This window comes from Plecotus auritus, assembly GCF_963455305.1.
Source record: "Plecotus auritus genome assembly, chromosome: 6".
Classification (NCBI taxonomy): domain Eukaryota; kingdom Metazoa; phylum Chordata; class Mammalia; order Chiroptera; family Vespertilionidae; genus Plecotus; species Plecotus auritus.
This window is the reverse complement of record NC_137773.1, coordinates 168,431,616-168,457,328: the sequence shown is the minus strand read 5'-3', so window position 1 is coordinate 168,457,328 and position 25,713 is coordinate 168,431,616. Positions and strand designations below refer to the sequence as shown.

The window sequence follows — 25,713 nt, the reverse complement described above, 5'->3', positions numbered from 1 at the left end:
GTTTCCCCAACAGAGCGAGTAAGCAAGGAAGCTAGCAGCAAGCCTTCCCTTTATTTTAAGAGTTCATTCTGTGTCAAAAAAAAAAAAAGGAGCTCAATTAAATGTAGAAATCTATGTATCAATTTTATGGACCCATTCGTGTGTAAAAACATTTGCAGTCATGGTGGGCCCCTCGGTACCTTCTGGGGCTTTATCAGAGATCACTGCTTCTGTATTCACAGGGCTGAGCACGATGGATCAAGTGTCAGCCACACCCGATTACATCGACTACAGCATGTCAGAGCCCTGCCAGAAAACCAACGTGAGGCAGGTGGCCGCCGGGCTGCTGCCTCCGCTCTACTCGCTGGTGTTCATCTTCGGGTTTGTGGGCAACCTGCTGGTCGTCCTCATCCTGATCAACTATAAAAAGCTGAAGAGCATGACTGACATCTACCTGCTCAACCTGGCCATCTCCGACCTGCTCTTCCTTCTCACCATCCCCTTCTGGGCTCACTACGCAGCTGGCCAGTGGGTCTTCGGGAACACCATGTGCCAGCTTCTGACGGGCCTCTATTTTATCGGATTCTTCTCTGGAATCTTCTTCATCATCCTCTTGACCATTGATAGGTACCTGGCGATCGTCCATGCTGTGTTTGCTATAAAAGCCAGGACGGTCATGTTTGGGATGGTGACAAGTGGGGTCACCTGGGTGGTGGCCGTGCTCGCCTCTCTCCCAGGAATCATCTTCACCAAATCCCAAAAAGAGGGTTCTCGTTGCACATGCAGCCCTCACTACCCCACCAGTCAGTATCATTTCTGGAAGAATTTCCAGACCTTGAAGATGGTCCTCTTGGGCCTGGTCCTGCCCCTGCTGGTCATGGTCGTCTGCTACTCGGGAATCCTGAAGACCCTGCTTCGGTGTCGCAACGAGAAGAAGAGGCACAAGGCCGTGAGGCTCATCTTCGTGATCATGATCGTCTACTTCCTTTTCTGGGCTCCCTATAACCTCGTCCTGCTCCTGAACACCTTCCAGGAGTTCTTCGGCCTGAACAACTGCAGTAGCTCCAATCGGCTGGACCAAGCCATGCAGGTGACGGAGACCCTGGGCATGACGCACTGCTGCATCAACCCCATCATCTACGCCTTCGTCGGGGAGAAGTTCAGAAATTACCTGTCGGCCTTCTTCCAAAAGCACATCACCCGCCGCCTCTGCAAACACTGCCCGATCTTCCAGCGAGAGGCCCCCGAGCGCGGGGGATCCGTCTACACGCGCTCCACGGGGGAGCAGGACATCTCTGTTGGCTTGTGACCTGCACTCGGTTTTTAGCCCCAGGCTGGGGCTGGGGGCAGTTATTTCAGAAAGGAAGTGGCTGTCATCGAAGGCCAAACATCCACCCATCTATTTGGCATCTGCCCTTCCATTCTAGAACCAAAACAAGTGGATGAAATAGCCACCTTGTCATCTGCCCTCCACGGACCTCAGCAATCGACGAATGCTCCCTTCCCTGCAAAAGTTCATTATAAAAAATGTCCCCTGAGCATTGCTGATGCTTGAGTTTGGTTACCTGACCAGGAACAACAAAACGAATCAAGACATGGTTTCTTGCCTGCACAAGGCAACGTACGGGTTATAAATGTGTGAAGAACAGTCCTTGTCTCGCCGTGGGGAGGAGAGACGTGGACGTGGTCAGTTATGAAAGGCCGTCTCCTCATGTGACCTCCCCTCCAAGGTGGGCAGTAAGTTCCCCGGGCACTCGGGACCAGGTGAGAGCCTGTGGCCTGGTGGAGCTGAGAGGAGGGGAGGGGGACCCACTGCTGTTGGAAGAGAGGGAAGCTGCGCGACTGGTTGGGAGGAAGGTGTGGGCTGGAGTGTGAGGAACCTGACAGCAGAGCAGGGGCCTTGGCCAGTGTTGCAGAGGTTCATGACGTGCCCTGAGGAGGACCTGGGAAGGTGAGCATTTAGGGCAGGGAGACCAGCAACACGCAGGTCAGGGTGAGGAGGCCTCCACTTAGGTCACGGCACAGGAAGGGATGGGGTGGCGGGGAGTATATGCACAGCATTTAGGGTAAGAGTCAGCAGAGCTGGGCAGACTGGGGTGGGGGTTAAGGGGCACAGAGAGACCCTAGGTTTCAACACGCAGACTGGAGATGCCCTAAAAGAGACTTCTAGGGAGGTTTAGGTGAAAAGCAGGAAGGGGAGGTGGGAGAGGAGGGGTGGGTGTTGTGAGCTTGTACGCAGCCTGGTGAGGACAGACTCTGGCTGTCTCTCATTGATGCAGCAGCTCTCAGAGCATCCTTCCTGCCCCAGCTCAGTCACCAGGCATCTCCTGGAGGCTTTGAAGCAACAGGTGTGTGAATGCATGTGCCTGAGGCCCAGGAACACTGCCAGCTCAGATAGGCGACCTACATAGTTCATGAAAACCCAGAGCTTTATTGAGCCAAGAGGTGAGGGAAGCCCAAATGACTAAGAGTCTGCCTGCCACACCCCGCCTCCCCCCTCTTCCCTCCCCCTTCCTCCCCACTGTCTAAGCATCATCTTGCAGATTTAACCCTATCAATAGGCAGAGAGGAGAAGATACACACTCATTTGGAAACAGGCTGCCCCCAGCTCTATAAGCCACAAAAAGTACAATTGACCAATCTCTGTGTTTCGGGCTGAGTGTGGGGCCTTACTCTTCAATGATGCCTCCTCCAAACAAATCCTACCCAAACACTAAGGAAGTTACCCATTTGGAAGGGAGAACTATGGTTTGTTTTTTTTTCCTCTCTGCAGTTGCTACTTTTCTTACTTAGCATATGCTGGAGAATGTTTTGAATTGAGGTAGCTAGGACCATGGTAGTAAACATTAGGTGAGGAAACATACAGGAGTGAGAATCACCGGGAGATAAAGGTGTCAGAAGAATATGAGGTGTTAATGGTTTTTCTCAAACTCCGAAACCTGAACCTTGTGGGTTGTGGTTGTTGACAGGAAGTGACTGAAGTACCTGATCTTTCCCTCTTAAGGCAGTTAAGGGGGCATAAGTAGCATATGATCCCAGCCTCTGGCTTGATTCGGAAATTCTGACATCTTTGTATCTATCTATATCTATCTATAGATAGATATAGATAGATAGATAGATATAAATATAGATATATAGATATAGATATATGGTCTTCGTATGTATATAGAAAGTTACCAATTGCTTGGAAGAAAATATGTGTCTAATAAAACCATCCTCTAAAATAATAAATTATATTCTTGTTCTTTCAGTGAAGGGTTCATTTAGAGACTAGCACTTAAACTGTGATAGCATTTTGTAAGTAACTGGGAGAATCTCACACATGTATTGAGAACTGTGTTTTTTAAAAATTGTTTGAATAGTTTAAAAAGTTGACCTGGTGCCTGGATCAAATTTCCAGAATAATTTGTATTTAAAGATGCTGCCTCCAGGGTGGAGTTTCTGAGCAACAGACCTTGGAAATCATTCAATTTCCAATTTAATTCTATGGCTCAAATAAAAGAGTTGACACGTTGCTGTTGTTGTTTTAAAAAAGTACCCCATGTGTGTTGAAGCACTCGGCAGCTGTGTGTGTTCGCCAGTGAGGGCGATAGATAACGCCATGGCCTCCTGGGCCTACAGTCCTGAGGTGAAGGAATGGGATGCGGGAGGAGGAGGTTGGTTGCTATAAAGGTTGCTTTTTGTTCGTTTACAATCTCTCTCAAACACCTGGCTGCGGTGACGACAAGGATGCCCTTGTGGATTTCTGTGCATGCGTCAGAGCACAGGTGCGCCAGGTAGAGGTGACGTCTCCGCACATTCATGGTTGGGAACATGCTGGTGTCCAGGTTTGCAGCCTGCTGTGCTGTCACCTTCCAGCAGGTGGCAGCAGAGCCAGCAGCCATCCTACTTGGACGTGGGTGAAACGCACAGAAGACAAGGACAGCTGGAGCTGGCTCTTAAGACAACTTCTCCCAAACAGCATTGAAGGACCGCCTTCCATCTCCTAGGCCTAGAGGAGGCATGAGCACAGGAAGGCCGACAGGGGGCTGAAGTTAGCGTAGAGGGACGGGGTCAGGGACAAGGGAGACCTGTCCCAGACAATGAAGGCAGCTGTTTGGGCAGGTTGGAAGGTGTCAACTTTTAGGGCCGATATACATCACTTTTTACCCCTTTCCATCTTAATAAGTGACTCCAGAATGAACATGAAGAAATAGCTACCTGGGGTGTCTGCAGCCTTACCAGGGCCCGCCCCCATGAGCTCCTTCTGCCCATTTCCTCACTTCTCCTTGGCCTGGACCCTCCACTGCCTACTCTTCTTGGGAGTTCTGACTCCATTCACCATCCCCTGGGGGGAAGGGACCCTGCTCCTCCATCCAGGGGCTCCTGCCAAGGAGGGCACTGCGTACATGCCATGCATAAAGTCCTTAGCAGGGAGGAATAAGGAACAATTTCATAAATTACAATTCTGTTTACATTTGTATTCCAAAGGTTCTCAACTTTAAACAGTTCTAAGTTAAAATGCATTGGCATTTCCACTGCTACGATTACATTTACAAGTCATTTATTTTCTATCGGAGGGAACAACAGACTCCCAAACATGAACATCAACTTCCAAGAGGTAACCTTTCTAATGAAGGTATTCGACTTGCCACCAGCTACCCCAGAGGCCAGAAGTGAAGATGAAAGCGGAGCATAACCTGGGCTATCTAACTGCCCTCCCTACTAGTCTAACCTGTGGGCTTACAGTGGCAATGCATGGGCTTCCCTAACCATCCTGGCCAGGAGGGACAGAAAAGGCAAAACCGAAACACATTTCCATAGCTCCTTCGCATTTGAATAAAATCCACGGCAGAAATCTTGCTTGTATTTTTCCGAAACATTGCCAAACGTTAATACGTTAAGTTATATAGGTCATAATTGTGCCAGATTTTCCTTCATCATTTCCTTCAAGCATTTTTACAACTCTTATTTACGTTTGGCTCCATATTCTTACTCTTTAATTTGATTATAATTCTGTGTCATTGCAATTCTGTCATGTTTCAGAAATTTATTTTTGTTTCTTTTTCTGAACTAGGTTTGTTAAGTATATGTGTAGAAAGAAGCTTTTTTTGAAAATAAATCTTTATTGTTCAGATTATTACAGGTGTTCCTCTTTTTTTTCCCCATAGCTCCCCTCCATCTGATTCCCCACCCCATCTCATGCCCTTACCCCTCGCCACTGTCTTCATCCATAGGTGTAAGATTTTTGTCCAATCTCTTCCCGCACCCCTCACACCCCCTTCCCCCTGAGAATTGTCACTCCACTCCCTTTCTATGTCCCTGATTCTATTATATTCACCAGTCCATTCTGTTCTTCAGATTTTTTATTCACTTTATTTTTAGATTCACTTGTTGGTAGGTATGTATTTGATGTCATTTTGTTGTTCATAATTTTTATCTTTACCTTTTTCTTCTTCTTCCTCTTTTTAAAGAATACCCTTCAGCATTTCATGTAATCCTGGTTTGGTGGTGATGAACTCCTTTAGCTTTTTCTTGTCTGTGAAGCTTTTTATCTGACCTTCAACTCTGAATGATAGCTTTGCTGGGTAGAGTAATCTTGGTTGTAGGTTCTTGCTCTTCATCACTTTGAATATTTCTTGCCACTCCTTTCCGGCCTGCATAGTTTCTGTTGAGAAATCAGCTGACAGTCGTATGGGTACTCCCTTGCAGGTAACTAACCGTTTTTCTCTTGCTGCTTTCAAGATTCTCTCTTTGTCTTTTGCCCTTGGCATTTTAATTATGATGTGTCTTGGTGTGGTCCTCTTTGGATTCCTCTTGTTTGGGGTTCTCTGCGCTTCCAGGTAGGGAAAGTTTTCTGTCATTATTTCTTCTAATAGGTTTTCAATATTTTGCTCTCTCTCTTCTTCTGGCACCCCAATAATTCAGATGTTGGTATGCTTAAGGTTGTCCCAGAGGCTCCTTACACTATCTTCATATTTTTTGATTCTTTTTTCTTTTTGTTTTTCTGGTTGGGTGTTTTTTGTTTCCTCATATTTCAGATCTTTGGTTTGATTCTTGGGGTCCTTTGATCTACAGTTGACTTTCTGTATATTCTTTATTTCAGACAGTGTATGCTTAATTTCTGACTGGTCCTTTTCCATTTTTCTGGCATTTTCATTAAGGTCCTTGAAGGTCTCACTAAGCTCCTCGGAGGTCTCATCAAGTTTCTCGGCGGTTTTTAGAAGATTCTTGAGTAACCTTATAAATATGGTTTTGAACTCTATGTCCAGTAGTTGGCTTTCCTCCATTTCTTCATTCGTGACATGTTTCTTTGTCTCCGCATTTTGCTGCTTCCCTGTGTTGATGGAGTCTGTGGTAGGTGACCAGTGGTTCAGCCTATCACCTGAGGTGGACACTCTTGGTGCACCCCTTTGTGGGCTGAGTGCAAAGTCTTGGTGTAGTTAAGCCTTGATTGCTGTTTGTACACTGGGAGGAATTGACCTCCAGGCCAATTGGCTATGAGGACCCGCTGTGTCTATAATGGAAGAACTGCTGTGCTGGAGACACAATTATGGGGCAGGACTTGCTTCAGTGAGGCTTTGGTGCTCACTGAGTCTACCTCTTGAATGTGTCACTTATGGATGTGGGTAGTTGATATCTGGTGTTGTCTCACACTGACCACTAGATACACTGGCTTCTAGATCTCCAATGGCGTGCAGGTCAGCTACTGTCTGAGGCCACCCAGCAGGAGCTACAGTGAGAACTACAGTTTTCTCCTCTTTGCTTGGGGTTTGGAGTTTTTGGAGCTGTCTGACCAGAGCTGCAGTTTGTTAGGTTAAGCTGCGATCGGGCAGACCATTTATCTGCAAAAGCCACTGGTGGAGCTTGGGTGGGTTTGTAGATTGTGCAGGGCGGGGTCTCAGGGCATCACTAGGCTAGGGCATGGCAAACAGCGATGGCTGCCGGTCAGCCGTCTCTGTGTCTCTGTGTTTCCAAGTCTCCGTGTCCCGCGCCCCAGCGCAGTAAACAATGATTGCTGTGTGCACCTCTGCAAGAAAGTCACCCTCACTTTCCGACCCGATGACAGACAGTCCAGCTTCTCCCCATAGGAGTTTGGGTCCCCAGTGTCTCCCCAGAGACTGGAGTTCGGAGTAATCAGGAGCTTGTCTCCCTTCGGGTTGAAAAAAGCAGCGCTCCCAGTCACCAACCACCAGCCCAATTCACGCGCCTCCGTACCTCAGCTTTTCAGCACTTGTGCACGTCTCAATGATCTTTTCTCTTTCCTTCTAGTTGTAGAACTTCCACTCAGCCAGCTTTCCCGTGGTTCTGGGTGATAGACGTTTTGTCTTTTAGTTGTAGTTTTGAAATTGTTGTGCAAGGCAGCAGTTTAGGTGTTTACCTATGCCGCCATTTGGTTTTTTTCAAAAGAAGTCTTTTTCACACGTGATTCAATGGAAAGGCCTTCATTAAGAACGCTGTGCTATACTGCCCCCTTGTGGACATTTTAGCAATCAACCAGGGCATCCCCTAACCACCTGGGCCAGAGAATGAAGACAGAGCCTTTTTCTCTTCAGCGGTTTAAAGCTTGTCTGCTGGCACTCTTGTTTCTGAAGAACAAGAGGAGTGTGGATGGAGGACGCAGGTTGATGCCTGCGGTGAGATAAAAGTCCCAACTACCCCTGCCAATCTCTGCAGATCGCTGAACTCATGATCTTGCAACAAGGTCCAAAAATGTCTTGTGACAAAGCTTTCTCATAGCCCATAAAATGCCACAAGACCCTCCCACATTTCTCTTGCAGGTACCAAGTGTTTGTAGGTGGGTTTCTTTTACATCCACACCCTCCTGTCTCCCTTATTGATATCACCTCAATTTGATCACTTACCGTGTCATAGAATTTGAGACCAGAAAGGTTGCGAAGATCAGCGAGCCCAACCCCCTCACTTTAGAGAGGAAGAGCCGAGCTCACCCCCAATCCCAGAGATTCTGATGTAGCAGGTCTAGGCGGGCCAGCGCAGTGGTGTGCTTTCAGTCATGGTACTTCCCCAACCCGCATTTCCATAGCTCCTTCCATGGGCAGCCAGCAGGGAGCCATTGAGTAGGGCAGGTAGGAGCAGGGGAGGTGGGTCTGGGATTCAGGGGGGCTGTGCTTAATCAAGGCTGCACATGGTAGTCAACTGGGGAGCTTTACAATTAGTGACAGCTGACTCCACCCCCAGGGATTCTGATTGGATGGGTCTACAATGCGGCCTGTGGTTTTTTGACTTTTAGAAGTTCATGGTGATTCTAAGTATGGCCAAGTTTGAAAACTCTGCCTAAAGCCTGTCCTGCTGAGCATGCTGGAGCCATGGCTGCGGTCCCAGGAAGACACCCCAGCCCCCAACCCCACGGCTGCAAGTGGAGGACACAAAGACCAGGGAGAGTCTGGATTCAGCTCCAGATTTTCATAACAGAACATTAGCACTGTCTTCAGCAAGCTGGTTTTTAAAGCATAGGAATCTAGACTTAAGTGGCAACATAAAATATCTACAGGAGGCCCTGAGTATTTCACAGTCATTGCTGGTTTGGGATTATGCTTTGACTCATCCCTTCCAAGAGAAAAGTAAATAAAAGTGGGATGTCTGGCACCCATGCTGAGCTTGCAGCTTCAAATTCCAGAGAGACTGTCTCTCATGCAGAAAGGGGGCTGCTGTGTGAGATGTTCCACAAGTGAGTACAGATTTCACTTATGTTGGTGAAAGAATTCCTTCTGCCCTCCCTCCTGGGAACCATTCCTTTAACTCTCCAGTAAAACATTGTCCCTACAGAGCTGCAAAACTCTAGAAATCTGTGTCAGCCTGGAGAAGGCAATGATAATTCTGCAGTTAACTTTTCACTTACAGTTGATATGCAATATTATATGAGTTTCAGGTATTCAACATAGAGGGTTAGACATTTAAATAACGTATAAATTGATCCTGCTTCTAAGTCTAGTACCCCTCTGAGATCACACAATTACAATATTATTGATTATATTCCCTAAATTGTATTTTATATCCCCTTGACTATTTTGTAATTGCCAATTTGTACTTCTTAATCCCTTGCCCTTTTCACCCAGCCCTCCAACCCCCCCTGAATGGATAAAGAAGATAAGAAATGGAATATTACTCAGCCATAAAAAATAATGAAGTCTTACCATTTGTGACAACATGGGTGGATGTAGAGGGCATTAAGCTAAGTCAGTGGTCGGCAAACTCATTAGTCAACAGAACCAAATATCAACAGTACAACGATTGAAATTTCTTTTGAGAGCCAAAGTTTTTAAACTTAAACTTCTTCTTACACCACTTCTTCAAAATAGACTTGCCCACGCCGTGGTATTTTGTGGAAGAGCCACACTCAAGGGGCAAAAGAGCTGCATGTGGCTCGCGAGCCGCAGTTTGCCGACCACTGAGCTAAGTGAACTAGGTTGGAAAGGGAAAGACAAATCCTATATAATAAAAGCCTAATATGCAAATTGACCAAACAGCAGAACAACCAGTGGAATGACCAGTCATTATGATGTGCCCTGACCACAAGGGAGCAGACACTCAATGCAGGAGCTGCCCCCAGCCCACAGGCCCCGGGCCAGCCAAGGCAGGTGCCAGTGGGGGGCCCCAATCACCCCACCAGTTGCCCTACAGATCGGCCCTGATCGCCAGCCAGTCCTAGGGGCCCTACCCATGCATGAATTTCGTGCACCAGGCCTCTAATACCATATAATTTCACTTACAGATGGGATCCAAAAAACAAAACAAATGAACAAACAAGATAGAAACAAACTCATAGATACAGAGAACAATCTCTGTGCTCTGTATTTTCTTTGAACTTGCAGTTAATCAGTTGCAGGAATGATTCCTTGGCAAGACCCCTCTGTGGGTGAGGACCTTCCATTGCTCCACATCACCTGGGAGGGGTCTGGGGGGGCGCACTGTCACCATTACTGTGATGAGAACATTGATCAGTGGGTTCTGGGGCTGTCGGTCAGATCAGTTACAGAGTCCCCATCAGCCTCTGATGATCATTCAAGGGCCACTGCAGTGACACAAATTAGAGAGGCCACCTGCCTACCTACCATGAAATCCAAGTAAGCCAGTCACCTTCTTGCTCCCGGAAATCATGTCCATGACCGAGTCCCACAGTGGCTTGCAGTGCCCTGGAGAGAAGACTCATGACCAACTGGAAGAGATGACCCAACACACAGCTGTCCCGGGTCATGTCTTTCCCGAGACCAGATGCTCAGCCATTCCTTCTCTCCTGTGATCAGCAGCAAGAATTCCCCAGTGCGCCTCTTCTTAGCTAGGTGGGTGCCTCTCTGCACAGCATCTAGAGCACCTCTACTAGTGCACAGAGAAGCCCCCACTGCTCCCACCCACGCAGCAAGGAGCATTTCTCCACCCCGCACTTTTAACAGCCCTTTCTTTGTCCAGTGAGTGAACAGGTTTTCCCACACAGATAGGCAGGTATTTGCTCACCAGCTGCTGTGGACTAAATGTGTGTGACCCCTAAATTCCTATGTTGAAGCCCTAACCTCCCAAGGTGATGGTATTAGGAGGGGGGTCTTTGGGAGGTGATTCGGTCCTAAGGGTGGAGCCCTCACCAGTGAGATTAGTGCCCTTATGAACGAGACACAGGGCTTGCTCTCTCTCTCTGCCCTTCACATGTGAGGACACAGAGAAGACGGCCATCTGCAAACCAGCAAGTGGGCTCTCACCAGACACCAGATCTGCTGGCACCTAGATCTTGGGACTCCCAGGCTCCAGGACTGAGAGAGACAAATGCCTTTTGTTTGCCACCCAGTCTATCGTAATTAGTGATAGCAGACCAACCTGACAAAGACACCAGGCATTTCTTTTAAAACGTGTTTGCCTACCTTTCGGAAATGGCCTTCTATTAATTACAACAACAACAACAACAATAACAACAAAATGTCGCTTTGCCTCCCACCCCCTCCTCTTCCTCCCCAATCAAACCTCCTCTCCTGTCTTTCACCGGGACAGAGTAAATAACAGAGTGCAGTGGAAAGTGTCATGAATTCAGGGGAGTTGCATTTTAAATACATCGTATTCACCCAATACCTATTGAGAAGCTACTGAGCTGGTGCTAGGGTTACCACAGGCCCCAGTTCCTGTGTTCAGGGAATGATGTAAGAGTCTAAACACAGAGCCCAGAGGTAAACAGACAACTACAACGTGCGTGGGGTGAGGCCCGCTCCCAACACCGTGGAGGGCGTTAACGCTGGGCAGTGAAGACTGGCTTCCTGGCAGGGACAAAGGCTCGGCTGGAGCCTGAGACCAAGGGGCAGCCTTCTGGCGTCTCATGTTTATATCAGGCCCCGACTCAGAAGCACAAATGAGACCATGTTATAACCAAACACACTCTTCCTCATTCGGAGCCGCATCTGCTTAGAAGCCGGTCCCATTTCATCTGTGCCCGCCTGTTCAGTGCAACCCCGGTATTGCTCAGTCTATTTCAAGATGCAGAGAATTCATTTTCTGTTGGGCACGCCCTTGCTGAAATATTTTCCCTTTTTTCCCATGCCCACAGTTGATTCTTCTGGGGTAGTGGATCTCACCCAGAGGACGATTTTCCTCTGGGAGCCACCTGGCCGCGTCTGGAGACATTTTGGTTGTCAGGACTTGGGGAAGAGGCCAGGGATGCTGCTCAATACCCTCAATGCACAGGGCACTCCCCGACAAGAAAAACGTGTTCAGTCCCACAAGTCAGCAGTGCTGTGGTTGAGAAACCCTGCCCCAGCCTCATCCAGGAGGACACAGGCCTGTGGTGGGCTGTTTGGGATCCCTGGCAAGATTGCTGCAGCTTCCTCCAGACTCATGGAACGTTCTGGATTCTTGGCATGGCCACAAAAGACACGACTGTCCCCGGGCACTCTATCATCATCCACCCGTTATCTCACTCCACCACTTTGGTCTCGACCCTCTGTCAGTCCTGTTCTTCCCATCAGATCCTTCTCCTTCCCACAAAACATCACCCCCTAAAACTTCGGATTCTGAATCTACTTTTGACCCAGCAGACCATCAACCTCCACCCCCTTACGCACCCCCTCCCTCACATGCAGTAGAGTCCCAAAACTCAGACCCTCCTAACAAGCAACCACCTTCTCCCCAGACCCTTGGGAGGCCAAATCCTGAGAACGCCAGTTCCAATACAGCCTTTTCCCACCTAACACTCGCTCTCAGGCCACCAAAGACTGCCTTCCTCAATAGCCACTTCTATTCCCAAGTTCGTTCTATCTCTGAGAGAGGGAGTGGGAACCGAGGGCATAGTCCAGGTACACATCCCATTTTCCATGTCCTACCTCACACAGACTGAGAGGTGCTTGGGTCTTTTTCCACTGACCCCACCACCTTTACTAAGGAATTTGAGTACCTGACCCAATCCTATGACTGACCTGGCACGACATCTATATCATCCTGTCCTCCTCTCCCACCCCAGAGGAGAAGGAGCACGTTTGGCTAGCAGCTCAGGACCATGCCCATGCCCTCCATAGACAGGATATGGCAGCCAAACTGGTTGGCTCTGACATAGTCCCCTGAACTGACCTGAGATGGGACTATCAGGTTAATTCTCCAGGGCACCGGCTCCATAGCCATATAATTACCTGTCTCATTGCCAAACTCAAAAAGGCTGCCCATAAGGCGGTCAACTATGACAAACTCAATGAAATCACTCAGGGCCCTGAAGAAAACCCAGCTCCCTTCCTCTCCCGCCTCACAGAGGCTTAACAGAAATTTACCACCTTGGACCCCACCTTCCCAGAGGGACCCATTCTTCTGAACATCCATGTTATAGCCCAATCAGCCCCCAACATACACTGCAAACTTCGAACAATAGACACAGGTCCACACACCCCTCAAAAAGACCTGGTTAACCTGGCCTTTAAGGTCTTTAATAATAGAGACAATAAGACCCAAATCCAAGAACAGAGGCGAGATCAGGCCAAGGTTGAGGCCCAGAAGGAGGCCTTTCAGCTCCTAGCCACCACTCTCACGAACCCCAAATGAAGTGCCGGTCCTCCAACAAGAGTAAGTCAGGGGCTAATCCTCCTCCGGGCCCGTGCTTCAAATGCAACAAGGAAGGACACTGAGCCAAGTCCTGCCCAAACCTGAGACCCCTCCTGGGCCCTGCCCAAGGTGCGGAAGGGAAGGCCACTGGAAATCAGACTGTAGTCTGGCCCCTCCAGGTCAGACCTCAGCCAGTCCAGCAAGGCTGCCCTCAGCCCAGTGTGCAGCTCCCAGACCTCCTGGGACTGGAGCTGCCCAGGCCCTGACAAGACCCCACAGACTTACATCAGCAGGACAGAGCCTCAGGGAATGATTGTGGTGGCAGGTAAGCTGATTGCCATTTTAACTGACACCAAGGCCACTTATTCTGCCCTCCCCAAATTTGCTGGGACCCTTGTCCCCACCTAAATCTCTATTAAGGGGCTTGAGGGATTAGTCTCACAGCCATTAGCTACTTCACCTCTACACAGCATCTTAGTAGACACCCCTTTATCACTCTTTTCTCATTCTACCTCTGTGTCCAACTGGGGCCACCACGCATCCCCTCATAAAGCTCAGTTGTCCCGAACCACAGTCACCTAACTTGGTTTCACTCTCACTCTGCACAGCTGAGTCATTACCTTAGCCCATAAATGCCTTATCTCTTCCATGACTGTCCCTTCAGTCATGGCTGCCTCAGGACCAACTTTTACCTCCCAAGTCACTCAACAGGTTTCCTCAGCCTTGGATATCACATAAAACTCCACCCGGCATCCTACTCAAATACTGACTATAATGAATGATTTGGTATGTGCTAGAAATTTTTTTTTCTATATTCCTTCTCAGCAGGAGTCAGAATTCTACTCAAAAAAGAGATGATCAACTAGACAGGAACCTGTACTATGGTCTCTCTTTCACCCAACATAGACGTAGCCCCCCAATAACTAGTCTTTACCTGTCTCCAGATAATCCATCTCCTCATGACTCTCAGTAGCTCAGCAGGTGTCAGGACTGGCATAAGGGGCTTAACCAGTGCTCCATCATATTTTGCAAATTCATGGGAATACTGGATAAAAAACATAAATTGGTATCTACCTTCCTTCATAGGACCATTAACATTCCTATTCCTCATCCTCATTTTTGGCCCATGTATTCTGCACCATTTTTCATCTTTCCTTCAGGACTGTCTTCAAGCCTTCACCAACCAGTCTCTCGGGGAAATCATGCTGCTGCAACCCTTCACTCCAACCAGGAGGCAACTATACAGTGTTCCAGCCAACTACAATCAAAGTCCACCCCCTTATTATCTCGACATCCCCTCTCAGCAGGAAATTACTATGAAAGAAATGATGTAGTCCCTATTCCATAAAACAAAAAGGCTGGAATGTTAGACCTGATCAAATAATCGAATCGGTATCCCCTCTCCTGGGAAACTGACATTTAGATCATTTCACAAGTGACATTCCCTTTCGCTTAAACCACATTGTATTTGCAAAGACCATTAACTTTCCCTTCAGGACTTGCCCAGGATCCGGACCCGCCCAGAGAATTCCACACCGAAAACGTTGCCCAGAGCCTGTTAAAATCTCTGATTCCCCGTCCCTGGGTGCTCAGCCCATCTGGTTTCCAGATGACCTAATAAATTTTAATTCTTTATCACTGTCGGCCTCATGCGTACCTTCTTCGGGGACCCTAACAGAAACAAGCAGGCACAGGAGGAGGCAACTTCAGGGAATGGTGAGTAGTTTCATGAGAGAGTGAGAAGGGAGTAGAAACAGATGGGACAGGAAGCTGGTGAGCAGAGGGCAACTAGGGATGGCCTTGCTCATTGTGCTAAGGAGTGTGGGCCCAAGGGGTGTGGAGAGGGGCTGGGGAGGGAAGGTGTACCTTGGCCATCTGATCGACCCCAGAATGTGGAGCATGTACGGGAGGAGGCAAGAGTGGAGGGAGGCAGAGACCCCAGGCAGAGTTTTGGCAGTGCTCTTCTGGGGACACAACGGAGGCCTCTGCCAAGGTTAAGAGCTCTGAGTGGCGAGCAGCTAACAAATTTAAAAGCTTCCAGGGGGGCCCAGCTGGCGTGGCTCAGTGATTGAGTGTCGACGTATGGACCAGGAGATCATAGTTTGATTCCTGGTCAGGCACATGCCTGGGTTGCGGACTCCATCCCCAGTGTTAATCAATGAGACTCTCTCATCATTGATATTTCTATCTCTCTCTCTCCCTCTCCTTTCCTCTTTGAAATCAATAAAAAATATAGATACTATAGTATTTTTAAAAAGAAAGAAAGCTACCAGGGGAATGACTCATCAGGACTTGGATTTAGGGAGGGAGGGAGATGAAGGCTGGGGCCCTGGATATGAGATGATGGGTTCAGTGTTCAGGACAGTTGAGTTAGAAATTCATGCAGCTGGCAGTGTCGGGAGAAGCTGGATGTGCTGGCCTTGGACCCAGCAGAGCACATGGGTGGAGAGGCACATCTGGGGGTCCCAGCAGTGGACACATGGTTCAGGACAGAACCCTAAGGAGTGCAGATAAGAAGGAACCCCCGGGGAGAAGAAGAAGGTGTTGGACAGGCAGAGCCCTGCCGAGGCGAGAGCTCAGGGAGGAAGAGGAAGTGTCAACAATGTCCCAGGCCGCCAAACAAGATAAGAGCGGAAAAAACATCCTCGGGGCCTGTGATGCAATCCGAAAAGCAAAACAACCTCCCAGTGCCTGCCTGGTCTCCTCCTGCACTGACTCACAGCAAAGGGACAGTGTAGAACTGCCTGGGAAGGCACATGGGCATTTCTTTAAATTGTTGTCAGCTGAGTCTGAGGCGACTGGCAGAGCCGCATCTCGGTTATGCCCTCCCCAAGAAGGTGGGGGGCGTTATTAGTACTGACTTTTTACCTTCGTCCAGGTGCTGGCTTTGATATGTAAATCCAGGCAAGCACCAGGAATACTAGGGCCTACTCAAGAATGCAAATAAGCTCCTTTGATCCTAAGTTTTGGTGATACTTCCTGGTATTTGGGGGTATAAAATAAATGTGCTGCGTGGGCTCTGGCGTCACTGCCTCTCCATCAGAGAGGATGGCGTCCCACCTGGCTCCCAGCTTTGTTTCTATCTTTCTATCTGGTCTCTTTCTTTCTTTTATTTCTTAATCCCCAGCTCCTCCACTCAGGAACCGGACCTGTTCCTTTTCCGTGCTGGACGCGGAAAAGAGAGAACACCTCTACAGGACAGACAACCGTATTTCCCCATTGCCCCTAAAAAAGCACAAATTTGTCCCAAAGTTCTGAGCTCTCTGGAGGGGAAAGGACCTGCCTTTGTGTTTCAAAGGCCCTGGTTGCTGAGAGAAGGAGGGACCCTTTCCAAGGACTCTTTCCAGAGGATATGGCTGCATCTTTTGAGATGGGAAAGAGGTGGGTACCTCAGACTCTGGTGCACAGATAGCAGCCAGCTCAAACCACATCCTTGGAGTCTATAGGAAAGGCTCCGGGGAGCCTCAGGGACCCTCTTTGGGGGAGCACTGGGCAGGGAGGGAGCACAGCTTTCAGTCTCCTGGGCCTTGACCCCAGGAGGGCCCACAGTACCCACCCAGGCTGAGGACCAGGGCCCAGCCCCGTCTTGCACAGTTAAAATCTGTCATGATTTAATTTTGTTAAAGGAAATATTTTTTAAGTGAGGATGCTACTTGGTTGATTACCTTTTACCTCTGTTTATAAGAAAAGATTTCTTATCTCTTCAAAATATGGTTCATATTGAACCAGAGACTGTTCAATCTTCCCAAGCCTCCAAAGCAAGCATGTCAAACTCGTGGCCCGCGGGCTGCATGCAGCCCACATTGAATATTTTTGTGGCCCAGCCAATATAACAGTATGTAAAAAATGTTTTAATAAAACATTTCGTAACTTAATTTTTACAATATCCTGTTATACATAATCCTATCTAATAAAACAGTAATATGCAAATTAACCATCACTCCGTTACACCAACAAGCCATGCCCACCAGCCAATCAGAAGCGAGTATGCAAATTAACCCAACCAAGATGGCTGCGGCCACCGAGAGAGCAGGACGGAGGCTTGGGTTTCCCTGGTGATGGAGGAAGCAAAGCTTTCCGCACACCCTGGCCTGCCCAGGCCTCCACTCCAGGCTACAAAGTTTCAATTATAGAAGATAAATAAATATCAACAAAAATGGCGGCAGCCACGGAGCTGGAGAGAGCAGGAGGCTACGGTTGCTCCCAGCAATGGAGGAAGCCAAGCTTCTGCAGCCCTGGACTGCCTTGGCCTCCACTTAAGGCTACAAAGTTTCAATTATAGAAGATCAATAAATCCCAACAGAAATGGCTGCCGCCATGGAGCGAGCAGAAGGCTTGGCTCTGCTCCAGGCTACAAAGTTTCAATTGTAGAAGATAAATAAATCCCAGATACCAGGGCCTCTGCTTGGGTCGCTGGGGGGCATGGCCAGCCTGCAAACTACCACAGGCCCCTCACCCAGGCTGCCCCACGCCCCAAGGGAACCCCCACCCTGATCCGGGACACCCTTCAGGGCAAACCAGCTGGCCCCCACCCATGCACCAGGTCTCTATCCTATCTAATAAAAGAGTAATATGCAGATTGACCATCACTCCAACACACAAGATGTCTGCCCCCATGTGATCAAAGATCCTGCCCCCATGTGGACACAAGATGGCCACCATAAGATGGCCAGCAGGGGAAGGCAGTTGGGAGGGACCAGGCCTGCAAGGGAGGGCAGTTGTGAGTGATCAGGCCAGCAGGGGAGGGCAGTTGGGAGGGACCAGGCCTGCAAGGGAGGGCAGTTGGGGGTGATCAAGCCTGCAGGGGAGGGCAGTTAGGGGTGACCTGGCTGGCAGAGGAGGGAAGTTGGGGGTGACCCATTCCTGCAGGGGAGAGCAGTTGGGGGGACCGGGCCTGCAGGGGAGGGCAGTTAGGGGCGACCAGGCCTGTGGGGGAGGGCAGTTAGGGGTGACCAGGCCTGCAGGGGAGCGCAGTTAGGAGCAAACAGGCTGGCAGGGGAGCAGTTAGGCATCAATCAGGCTGGCATGGGAGTGGTTAGGGGGTGATCAGGCTGGCAGGCAGAAGCGGTTAGGGGCAATCAAGAAGGCAGGCAGGCGAGCAGTTGGGAGCCAGCAGTCCTGGATTGTGAGAGGGATGTCTGACTGCCTGTTTAGGCCCGATCCAGATAGGATCGGGCCTAAATAGGCAGTGGGACATACCTCGAGGGGTCCCAGATTGGAGAGGGTGCAGGCTGGGCTTAAGGACACCCCCCCCATGCATGAATTTCGTGCACCTGGCCTCTAGTTATTAATAACAAACTGCAACGTTCTCTAATGACTGATTACTATAATCGTGTTGCACTCATTTCCCTTCCGCGCCTTCTGTGCAGGTGCACCATTTCTCTCCACTAATACTAGCAGCGAATATTTTAGCAGCCGATGGCCACGTCATTAGTCTTGGACTGACTTGTTTGGTGTGCGCAACAGGAAATATTTCACTTTTGGAGAACAAGAAAAATAGGTTTATTTGTGTTACGCTTATTAATTTGTGCAGTTATTCAGTGTCTGGTAAGTTAATGTTCAAGAAAAAAAAATATTGCCGAAACCAGTTTGGCTCAGTGGATAGAGCGTCGGCCTGCGGACTGAAGGGTCCCGGGTTCGATTCCAGTCAAGGGCATGTACCTTGGTTGCGGGCACATCCCCAGTGGAAGGTGTGCAGGAGGCAGCTGATCGATGTTTCTCTCTCATCGATGTTTCTAGCTCTCTATCCCTCTCCCTTCCTCTCTGTAAAATATCAATAAAATATATTTTAAAAAAATATATTAATTTTTATTAAAATGTTCTATTATTTTATGTTAACGATTACTAATTTACTTCAGCCCTTTGCATTCAGTATATCTCTATAGAAATAAACCTACGTTTCTATGAAAATGGAAGCTTTTTTTTTTTTGTGGCCCACATGAACTTAAACCTTGTTTATTTGGCCCGTGTTAGTCGTTGAGTTTGACATGCTTGCTCCAAAGGCTAGAGTGTGGCCAATGAAATAAGGCAGGAGAAAGAGGAAAAAGGAAAACTGGAGGGTGGCGTGGGGGCGGGGACATTTCAGTTCTCCTCCCACTCTGCGAGCCCTGATGACCACAGTGAGTCATCAAGAGGCATAAGTGGAGCCCTAACCGGTTTGACTCATCAGATAGAGTGCGTTGGCCTGTGGACTGAAAGGTCCCAGGTTCGATTCCGGTCAAGAGCATGTACCTTGGTTGCGGGCACATCCCCAGTAGGAGGTGTGCAGGAGGCAGCTGATCAATGTTTCTAACTCTCTATCCCTCTCTCTTCCTCTCTGAAAAAATCAATAAAATATATTTTTTTAAAAAGGAGGGATAAGTGGCCAACGGGCACGTGACTCCTCCTACACGACCACAGCATGGTCTTATGACATGGTAGTTTTGTACTCTTCAGTTTCTGTTTCATATCTTAGGGTAAATAAAATGTGCAGGAAACCCAGAACCCTCAGCATGTGCAGTAGGCACTGTGGGTTCTGCCCTGATGCCCTCTTCAGGGTCAATGCACCCACTCTCCCAGCTGCTGGGACTGGGGCAGCTGCATGCCTCACTGGGAACCACCCTCAGCTGCTGGGACCTGCCTGCCAGGCTATGCCCCCTCCCAGGGGAGGGCTGAGGCCTGGCCCCCTTCCCTCAGTGTGGGACAGCACTGCAGGGCCAGCCCAGCGCCAGAGCTCCTCACGGGATCAGCTGAGGCCTCAGCTGGAACTCCCTTGCGGTCAGCTTCTCCCTCTTCTGGGTCCCGCCTCAGTTGGGTCCCTTCCAGGTTGTCTCCTGGGAGCCCTTTAGATCAACAAGACCTCTGCCTGCAACGCCCTCGCTGAGAGCTCTGCATTCCCGGGAGTGCGATCTCAAATAGTCAAGTGCTTGGCTCCAACTTTCTCTTCCACCAATACTCAGTCACAGGCACCAATGACTAATAAAATATCTCCATCCTGGTCGTGTTCCTTTCACTTCCCTTGTCCCATCTCTGAGATACAAGTAAATGGTCCCTCAAGGATCTGAAAAAAGAAGACATTGGGAGGAAAAGGGAGGAGAAGAGGCCTATGCACTCCTCGCCTGGCTAACTCCCACTCAGGCTTTCAGCTTAGATGACAGCTATCCTGGGACACCTCCCCTGGGCCCTCTGGGCTGGGCAGGTGCCCCTGCTGACTGCCCCATAGCTCCGATGTGCTTCCCAGCCTATCATGTGACTCCCTGGGTTATAATCAGTTATGTACTTGACCATATCCCTTTAGATGGTCATGTCAATGCCATGAGGGCAGGGAATGGGTCTACTTTGCTCATCATTTTCTCCCAGGGCAAAGCTCCTGGCACTCGGGAGATGTGTCCTACAATCTTACTAGGAAACAAGTGGCACACTCCAGTAGGGCAACTGAGAGGAGTCTGGTGAAAGGGCTCTTTACAGAGATTGAGACAGAGGATGGGGAACTCAGCACACAGTGCAGGACTCAGTGCTGGTGAGAGTGGGCCGCCTTTCCCACCACAGGCCAAGAGGAGGGTGCTGTCTGGCAAGAGCTGCCCCACCAAGAAGGAGACCCAACCAGGAACGAGCCTCCAATCTCCTACCTGAAACTCCCCATTGGCCAAACCCAGCGGAAAATCATAGGCTACGGGGGGTCTGCTATTAATAAGATCAGTCTCTCTGGACATAAAGCAGGGTAGAGGAGAGTGGACAGAGAGGGGGGAAAGGAAGATTTGCAGGACAGTAGGCACGAAATACCTGTGAAATGAATAAACGAGTGACACTTTTCAACAAACGCTCATTGAAACACTACTCAGTGGATATTTATCCTGTTGATCACCACTGGTGTAGACAAATCAAAGGCCACATGCATTAAGAGGCCACTAACTGTGACTCCAACATGGGGCAGACAGCAAAGCCCGGGGCTACATGAGATGGGGAGCTGGAACTGAGATGTCCTGGCATAAAACTAGGAAAAGGTGGACTAGAAGAAATGCACCCACAGGCAGAAGACAATGAGACAGCGGACCAGTCCTTGCCTAGGCTCTAAGCCAGGGGTGGGCAAACTTTTTGACTCGAGGGCCACAATGGGTTCTTAAACTGGACTGGAGGGCCGGAACAAAAGCATGGATGGAGTGTTTGTGTGAACTAATATAAATTCAAAGTAAAGGAGCGGAGGGGAGAGCAAGAGAACCCTCCGCTCTTTCGGCTCCGCGGGCCGGATAGAACAGCCGAACGGGCCGGATCCGGCCCACGGGCCGTAGTTTGCCCACGGCTGCTCTGAGCAGTAGAGGGAAGACTCTCCTCTGGGAATCCAAAATCTGTGCTTCATGCAAATATGAGGTTCCATTCTACAGCACCCTCAACACAGGAGTCCACAACAGCAGACCAAGAAAACTCATCTCAGGCCATTGATGCCCCTAGTACTTCCGGGCTGAAACAAATGCAAAACTCCCCCCAGAAGGGAGTGCTCCCCCTTCAGGCCACACAAAGCTGATGCAGAGAAAATAATCCCCAATAAATCTGAACTCACATGGAGACTGCAAATATCCAAGGAAATGGATCACTGTGAGAGACAGTTGGTAGGCTTCACAAACCACAATTAAACCCTGACTGGTTTGATTAAATCGTGATTTGATGAAAAATTTTATAAGGAATCAAGATCCTTAAAAAAGGGAGCAAAATATTATTAGCAGAACCCACTCATTGTAGACAAGGGTCTATTCCATTCTTGTTGGTTTGTCGGATTGCTCTAAGTCAGCACCTTGCCTTAGAATATGAAAAGTCCTAGAAACCCTTCTGGATATGGGAGTTTTTACTCAGTACGTGTTTTTCCTTTTTTTCCCTAGAAAAGTCTCTGGAAGCTAGTTGAGACAGGAGACCGTAAGTTAGTGATGGATCTTGTCTTTGTGGCTCAATGGTGTTAACTAACTAGTCTTAGAAACACTTACTCAAAGAAAGAATGGAGGGGAGAAGTGTGTTGGTGGGTTGGTTTTACTGGGGCTTCCAGAGAGGTTAGGGAACGGACCAGTGGATAAGCAGAATGCTAGAAATCAAGCCAAAATAAAACAATACTGAAAGCAAAGGGCATGCTAATTCCAGGAAGTCGGGGTGATCCTGAATGTACACAACAGTGGTTTTTCTTGGGAAACTTCCAATTTCACGTAATCCCGTGACACATTCGAGGTGCCTGCCTGCAATTTCCCTCCACTTAACCACATCACGTGCAGGGTGTGTATTCACGGGGTTTTTCAAGTCTCAACATTGGACTTGACCCTCATCCCCTGGCCTGCGATCAACCAGTGGGCATCCGGCAATAGAGTATCAAGAGCTGCCATCACCTACTCACTCCAGGTTCTGGGGAGGTGGGGGGCTGGTGTGCCTCCAAATAGCCTGGCCACAGGAGGTAGAGCCCCTGAAGGAAGAGTGACTTCTGCTGGTCCCAGGGCCACAGCCGCCACCACTGGACAGAGCTTCCCAGGGCACAGTGACCCTCACTCACAGGAGCCCGGGGGGGGGGGGTGGCGGGGGGAGGGAGGAGGCAGCAGGAGGACTGGCTGGGAAACAGTCACAGCCCCGGTTCCCACCAGCACCAGCCCTTGCTTAGGGAGGAGCACGCTGCGTCGCCCTTTGAGTTAAATTTAATGCTCGATCACATGTTCGTCTGGGTCCTTCTTGTGTTTGTTTTCCCTTTCCTTTAATGCTTTCCTTATTTCTATTTTAACAGGTCCGCGTTCTGGGTGGAACGCTACCCCGAACACCTCTGTGGCATTAACAGGATGCTGTCTGACCAGCAACATAAACGCTAAACCAGCCCGCAAGAAGGGTCCCGGCGGAGGCCGATCACAGGCGCAAAGACTGGATCTGGGAGTTCAGACAGACTGCTCAGCTCTTTCAAGTTCCTCTTCCCAGTTCAGTTTTCTTCCCAACCCTCCCCGTCATCCCTCCACCCCAACCGCCCACCCCCTTCGCCCACCACTCCACATGTGGACTCTTGTCTCAGCTTCCTCTCTCCGGCCTCAAACCTCGCCTCGCCCCTGCCTTATCTGGGGTTGAACTTGTCACCCTCACATTCTCTGCCTCCCTGTCCTCACCGTGGAATGTCCCTGCGCCGGGTTCTCCCTCGAGGCGCAGGGTCAGCTCCTAACAGCTCGCCTAACGCCTCGGTTCCCGTGGAGTGGGGCTGTCGGTGCTCACGGCAGCCCACGCTCCCTGCACTGACACCCCACGTCTGCACCCCCTTCCCAAGGGATATCTCTGTGGCTGCCACTGCCGGGGAAATCCTCTCTTGAGACCCCATCCCTCAGTCAAAAGTGACCAGAAACACCCAGCACAGTCCCTGGGGTTCTCACTACAAGTTCTGGAAGCCCCGGATGGATGCCGGGTGTGGGCTCTGCAGATGCTAAGGAGCCGCTGCAGGTGGGCGTCCGGCCCCTGGGTCTGCAGGTGCCACTGTGACACTTGGCTGCAGCTGGTCCCTGCTCAGTGACACATGTCAGATGGGCCTTCCTAGCCCTCCCTCCGTATCGCCCAAGAGCAGCCGAACCCAGTTCCCTTATCTGGGGCAGCCAGGAGGCCCGGGCAATCAGAGGCGGGTCCAGGGGGAGGTGGAGGACTCGACAACTTCCTGGTTTCCCTCGGAGGCTGAGACACAGCCTGGGGGTCTGGGGGAGCTTTCACGGGGCTTTACTTCAGTTCATTCCGGAGCCCCGGGACTGGAGGCAGAGCTATCAGGGACACGCGGTGGCTTCTCTCACCCCGAGGGGTCAGGACCGCCTGCTGGGCTGGAAGGAAGCCGGTGTCTCCAGTCCCAGGCCCGGCCCAGCGGCTCGGCCAAGGGTAAGTCATCTGTGTATTTCCCCAGCCAGGCCATGTGGGGCGCAGGATGCTTTCGCTTTTGCAGACATTTGCTCCTGTCCTTCGAGAGAAGAGCTCGGAGCTCCCAGCCTGTCACAGGCAGCTGCCTGGGGGTGAGCCAACTTCTCAGACAGGGAGAAATGATGACCCACGCCGAACCTGGGACACTGGTTCTGGGATCCCCCACGCGGGCGCTCCTCTCTCTCTCCTACATATCGCCTGCACACGGGCTCCTGTTTCTGCCCAGAGAATGAATGAGGTTCTTAGAAGACGTGTCCCGCTTACCTGCGTTTGCCAGGGGTGTCCGCGTCGAGTGCAGCAGCCCACGCGGGCAGGAGGGACGGGGTGGAGAAATGTCTGTTTTCACTCTCCTGAGCGGCAGACGTCCTCTGGCTCAAAGCGTGCTGCGTGGGCACTCACCTGTTCGCTGTTCCTCAGGGCCGTGCAGCTGTCTGCAATAACATCATCTCTCCTTTCTCTGTGCAGGGCAGCCGGGCGATGGCTAATTACACCGACGATGATGATTATGACGTCCTCATCTACGACCCTCTGCCTGACAATGAGACTCTCGGAAAGGACGGCACTGAGCAATGCCTCGCGTACGACCCCGCCGTCCTCTCGGGCCAGCTGCTGCCTCAGCTCTACACCGCCGTGTCCCTGCTGGGCCTCCTGGACAACATCTTGATGGTGTTCATCCTGGTCAAATGCCACAGACTCCGACACGTGGAACACATCTACTTCCTGAACTTGGCCGTGTCTAATCTGTGTTTCTTGCTCACCTTGCCGATCCAGGCTCACGCTGCCTCCCACGGTGGGACGCTGGGCCATGCCATGTGCACAGTTCTCGTGACACTGTCCTCCGTGGGCCTGCACAGTGAGGCGTTGTTCAATGCCCTCCTGACCCTGCATAGCTACCTGGTGTGTTTCCACGTGAGACGCTTGTCCCCAGTGGCCAGGAGGGGGGCCTGTGGCGTTCTCGCCAGTGGCCTGGCCTGGCTGGCGGCCACTCTGTTGGCGCTGCCCGAGGTCCTGTTGTGCACGGCTCAGGGGGACAGCCGGGGGTCCAGGTGCCCCTGCAGCAGGTCTCACTTCCTGCCGGGCCAGGGGACGGCCTGGGAGCCCTTTCTGACCTTGAAGGTGAACATGGCGGGCCTTCTGGTCCCACTGCTGGTTTTTATCGTTTGCCTTGTGCGACTGGGAAAAACATTAAGGAAGTCTGACCTTTTCCAGCTGGTTTTCGCCGTCATGGTTGTTTTCCTCCTGATGTGGGGACCCTACAATGTGGCGCTGTTCCTGTCTACGTTCAAGGACTCCTTCTCCCTGCGGGACTGCAAAAGCCGCTACCAACTGGACAGGAGCATCCAGGTGACGGGCATCATCGCCAGCACCCACTGCTGCGTGAACCCGCTCCTCTACGTGCTCCTCGACAAGGCGTTTCAGAGGCGCCTCTGCCCTTGCTGTTGTCCACTTCCGCCCACCGAGGACCCTGCACAAGATACGCCATGGGAAGAGTGTGACTACTCCACTCAACTGTAAACCGGCTTCCATCAAGCTGGACAAATAAACATCGCTTTTGTTTCCTGGATGCCTGGTTTTGTATATGTTTTGGCTATGGATGAACTGTGCGCTCCCCACCTCCCCACCCCAATTTATATGTTGAAGCCCTAACCCTGTTATCTGGGCATAGGAGCACTGGGAGATCACTAGGGTTAGATGAGGTTATGAGGGTGGGGCCCTCGAGATGGGATTAGTGCCCTCAGAAGAAGAGACACCAGAGAGTTTCCTCATTGTTTTACGCGTATATCTATGAAATCCATACAGGGAGCAAGGGGGGAAGTGAGCACTGGCTTTGCCTCAGGTGCTGGGCTAGGC

General features: G+C 50.3%; 2 protein-coding genes across 5 annotated transcripts; both read left to right on the top strand.

Annotated features, from left to right (window-relative positions):
• Nucleotides 1-232: 232 nt before the first annotated feature.
• On the top strand, nucleotides 233-1,288 carry LOC308250769 (C-C chemokine receptor type 5; the record flags this gene model as incomplete). Its single annotated transcript, XM_080673471.1, has 1 exon — nucleotides 233-1,288. One exon carries the CDS (start codon nucleotides 233-235, stop codon nucleotides 1,286-1,288), a length of 1,056 nt encoding a protein of 351 aa, XP_080529597.1.
• A 13,280-nt stretch (nucleotides 1,289-14,568) lies between these two features.
• CCRL2 (C-C motif chemokine receptor like 2) lies at nucleotides 14,569-25,421 on the top strand. 4 transcript variants are annotated; one of them, XM_080672797.1, is made up of 4 exons: nucleotides 14,648-14,697; nucleotides 22,712-22,833; nucleotides 23,748-23,823; nucleotides 24,328-25,421. In XM_080672797.1, exon 4 carries the CDS (start codon nucleotides 24,340-24,342, stop codon nucleotides 25,375-25,377), a length of 1,038 nt encoding a protein of 345 aa, XP_080528923.1. In that variant the 5' UTR covers nucleotides 14,648-14,697; nucleotides 22,712-22,833; nucleotides 23,748-23,823; nucleotides 24,328-24,339; the 3' UTR covers nucleotides 25,378-25,421. The 4 variants fall into 4 exon arrangements, with proteins under 4 accessions (XP_080528921.1, XP_080528923.1, XP_080528922.1 ...); XM_080672796.1 differs by lacking the exon at nucleotides 14,648-14,697 and adding an exon at nucleotides 22,204-22,338; XM_080672795.1 differs by having other exon boundaries at nucleotides 14,569-14,697; nucleotides 22,712-23,823.
• The last annotated feature ends 292 nt before the right edge of the window (nucleotides 25,422-25,713 follow it).

Bases quoted from the DNA above. Each gene is read 5' to 3' on its own strand.
- CCRL2 (XM_080672795.1), top strand. From the start codon at position 24,340: ATGGCTAATTACACCGACGATGATGATTATGACGTCCTCATCTACGAC.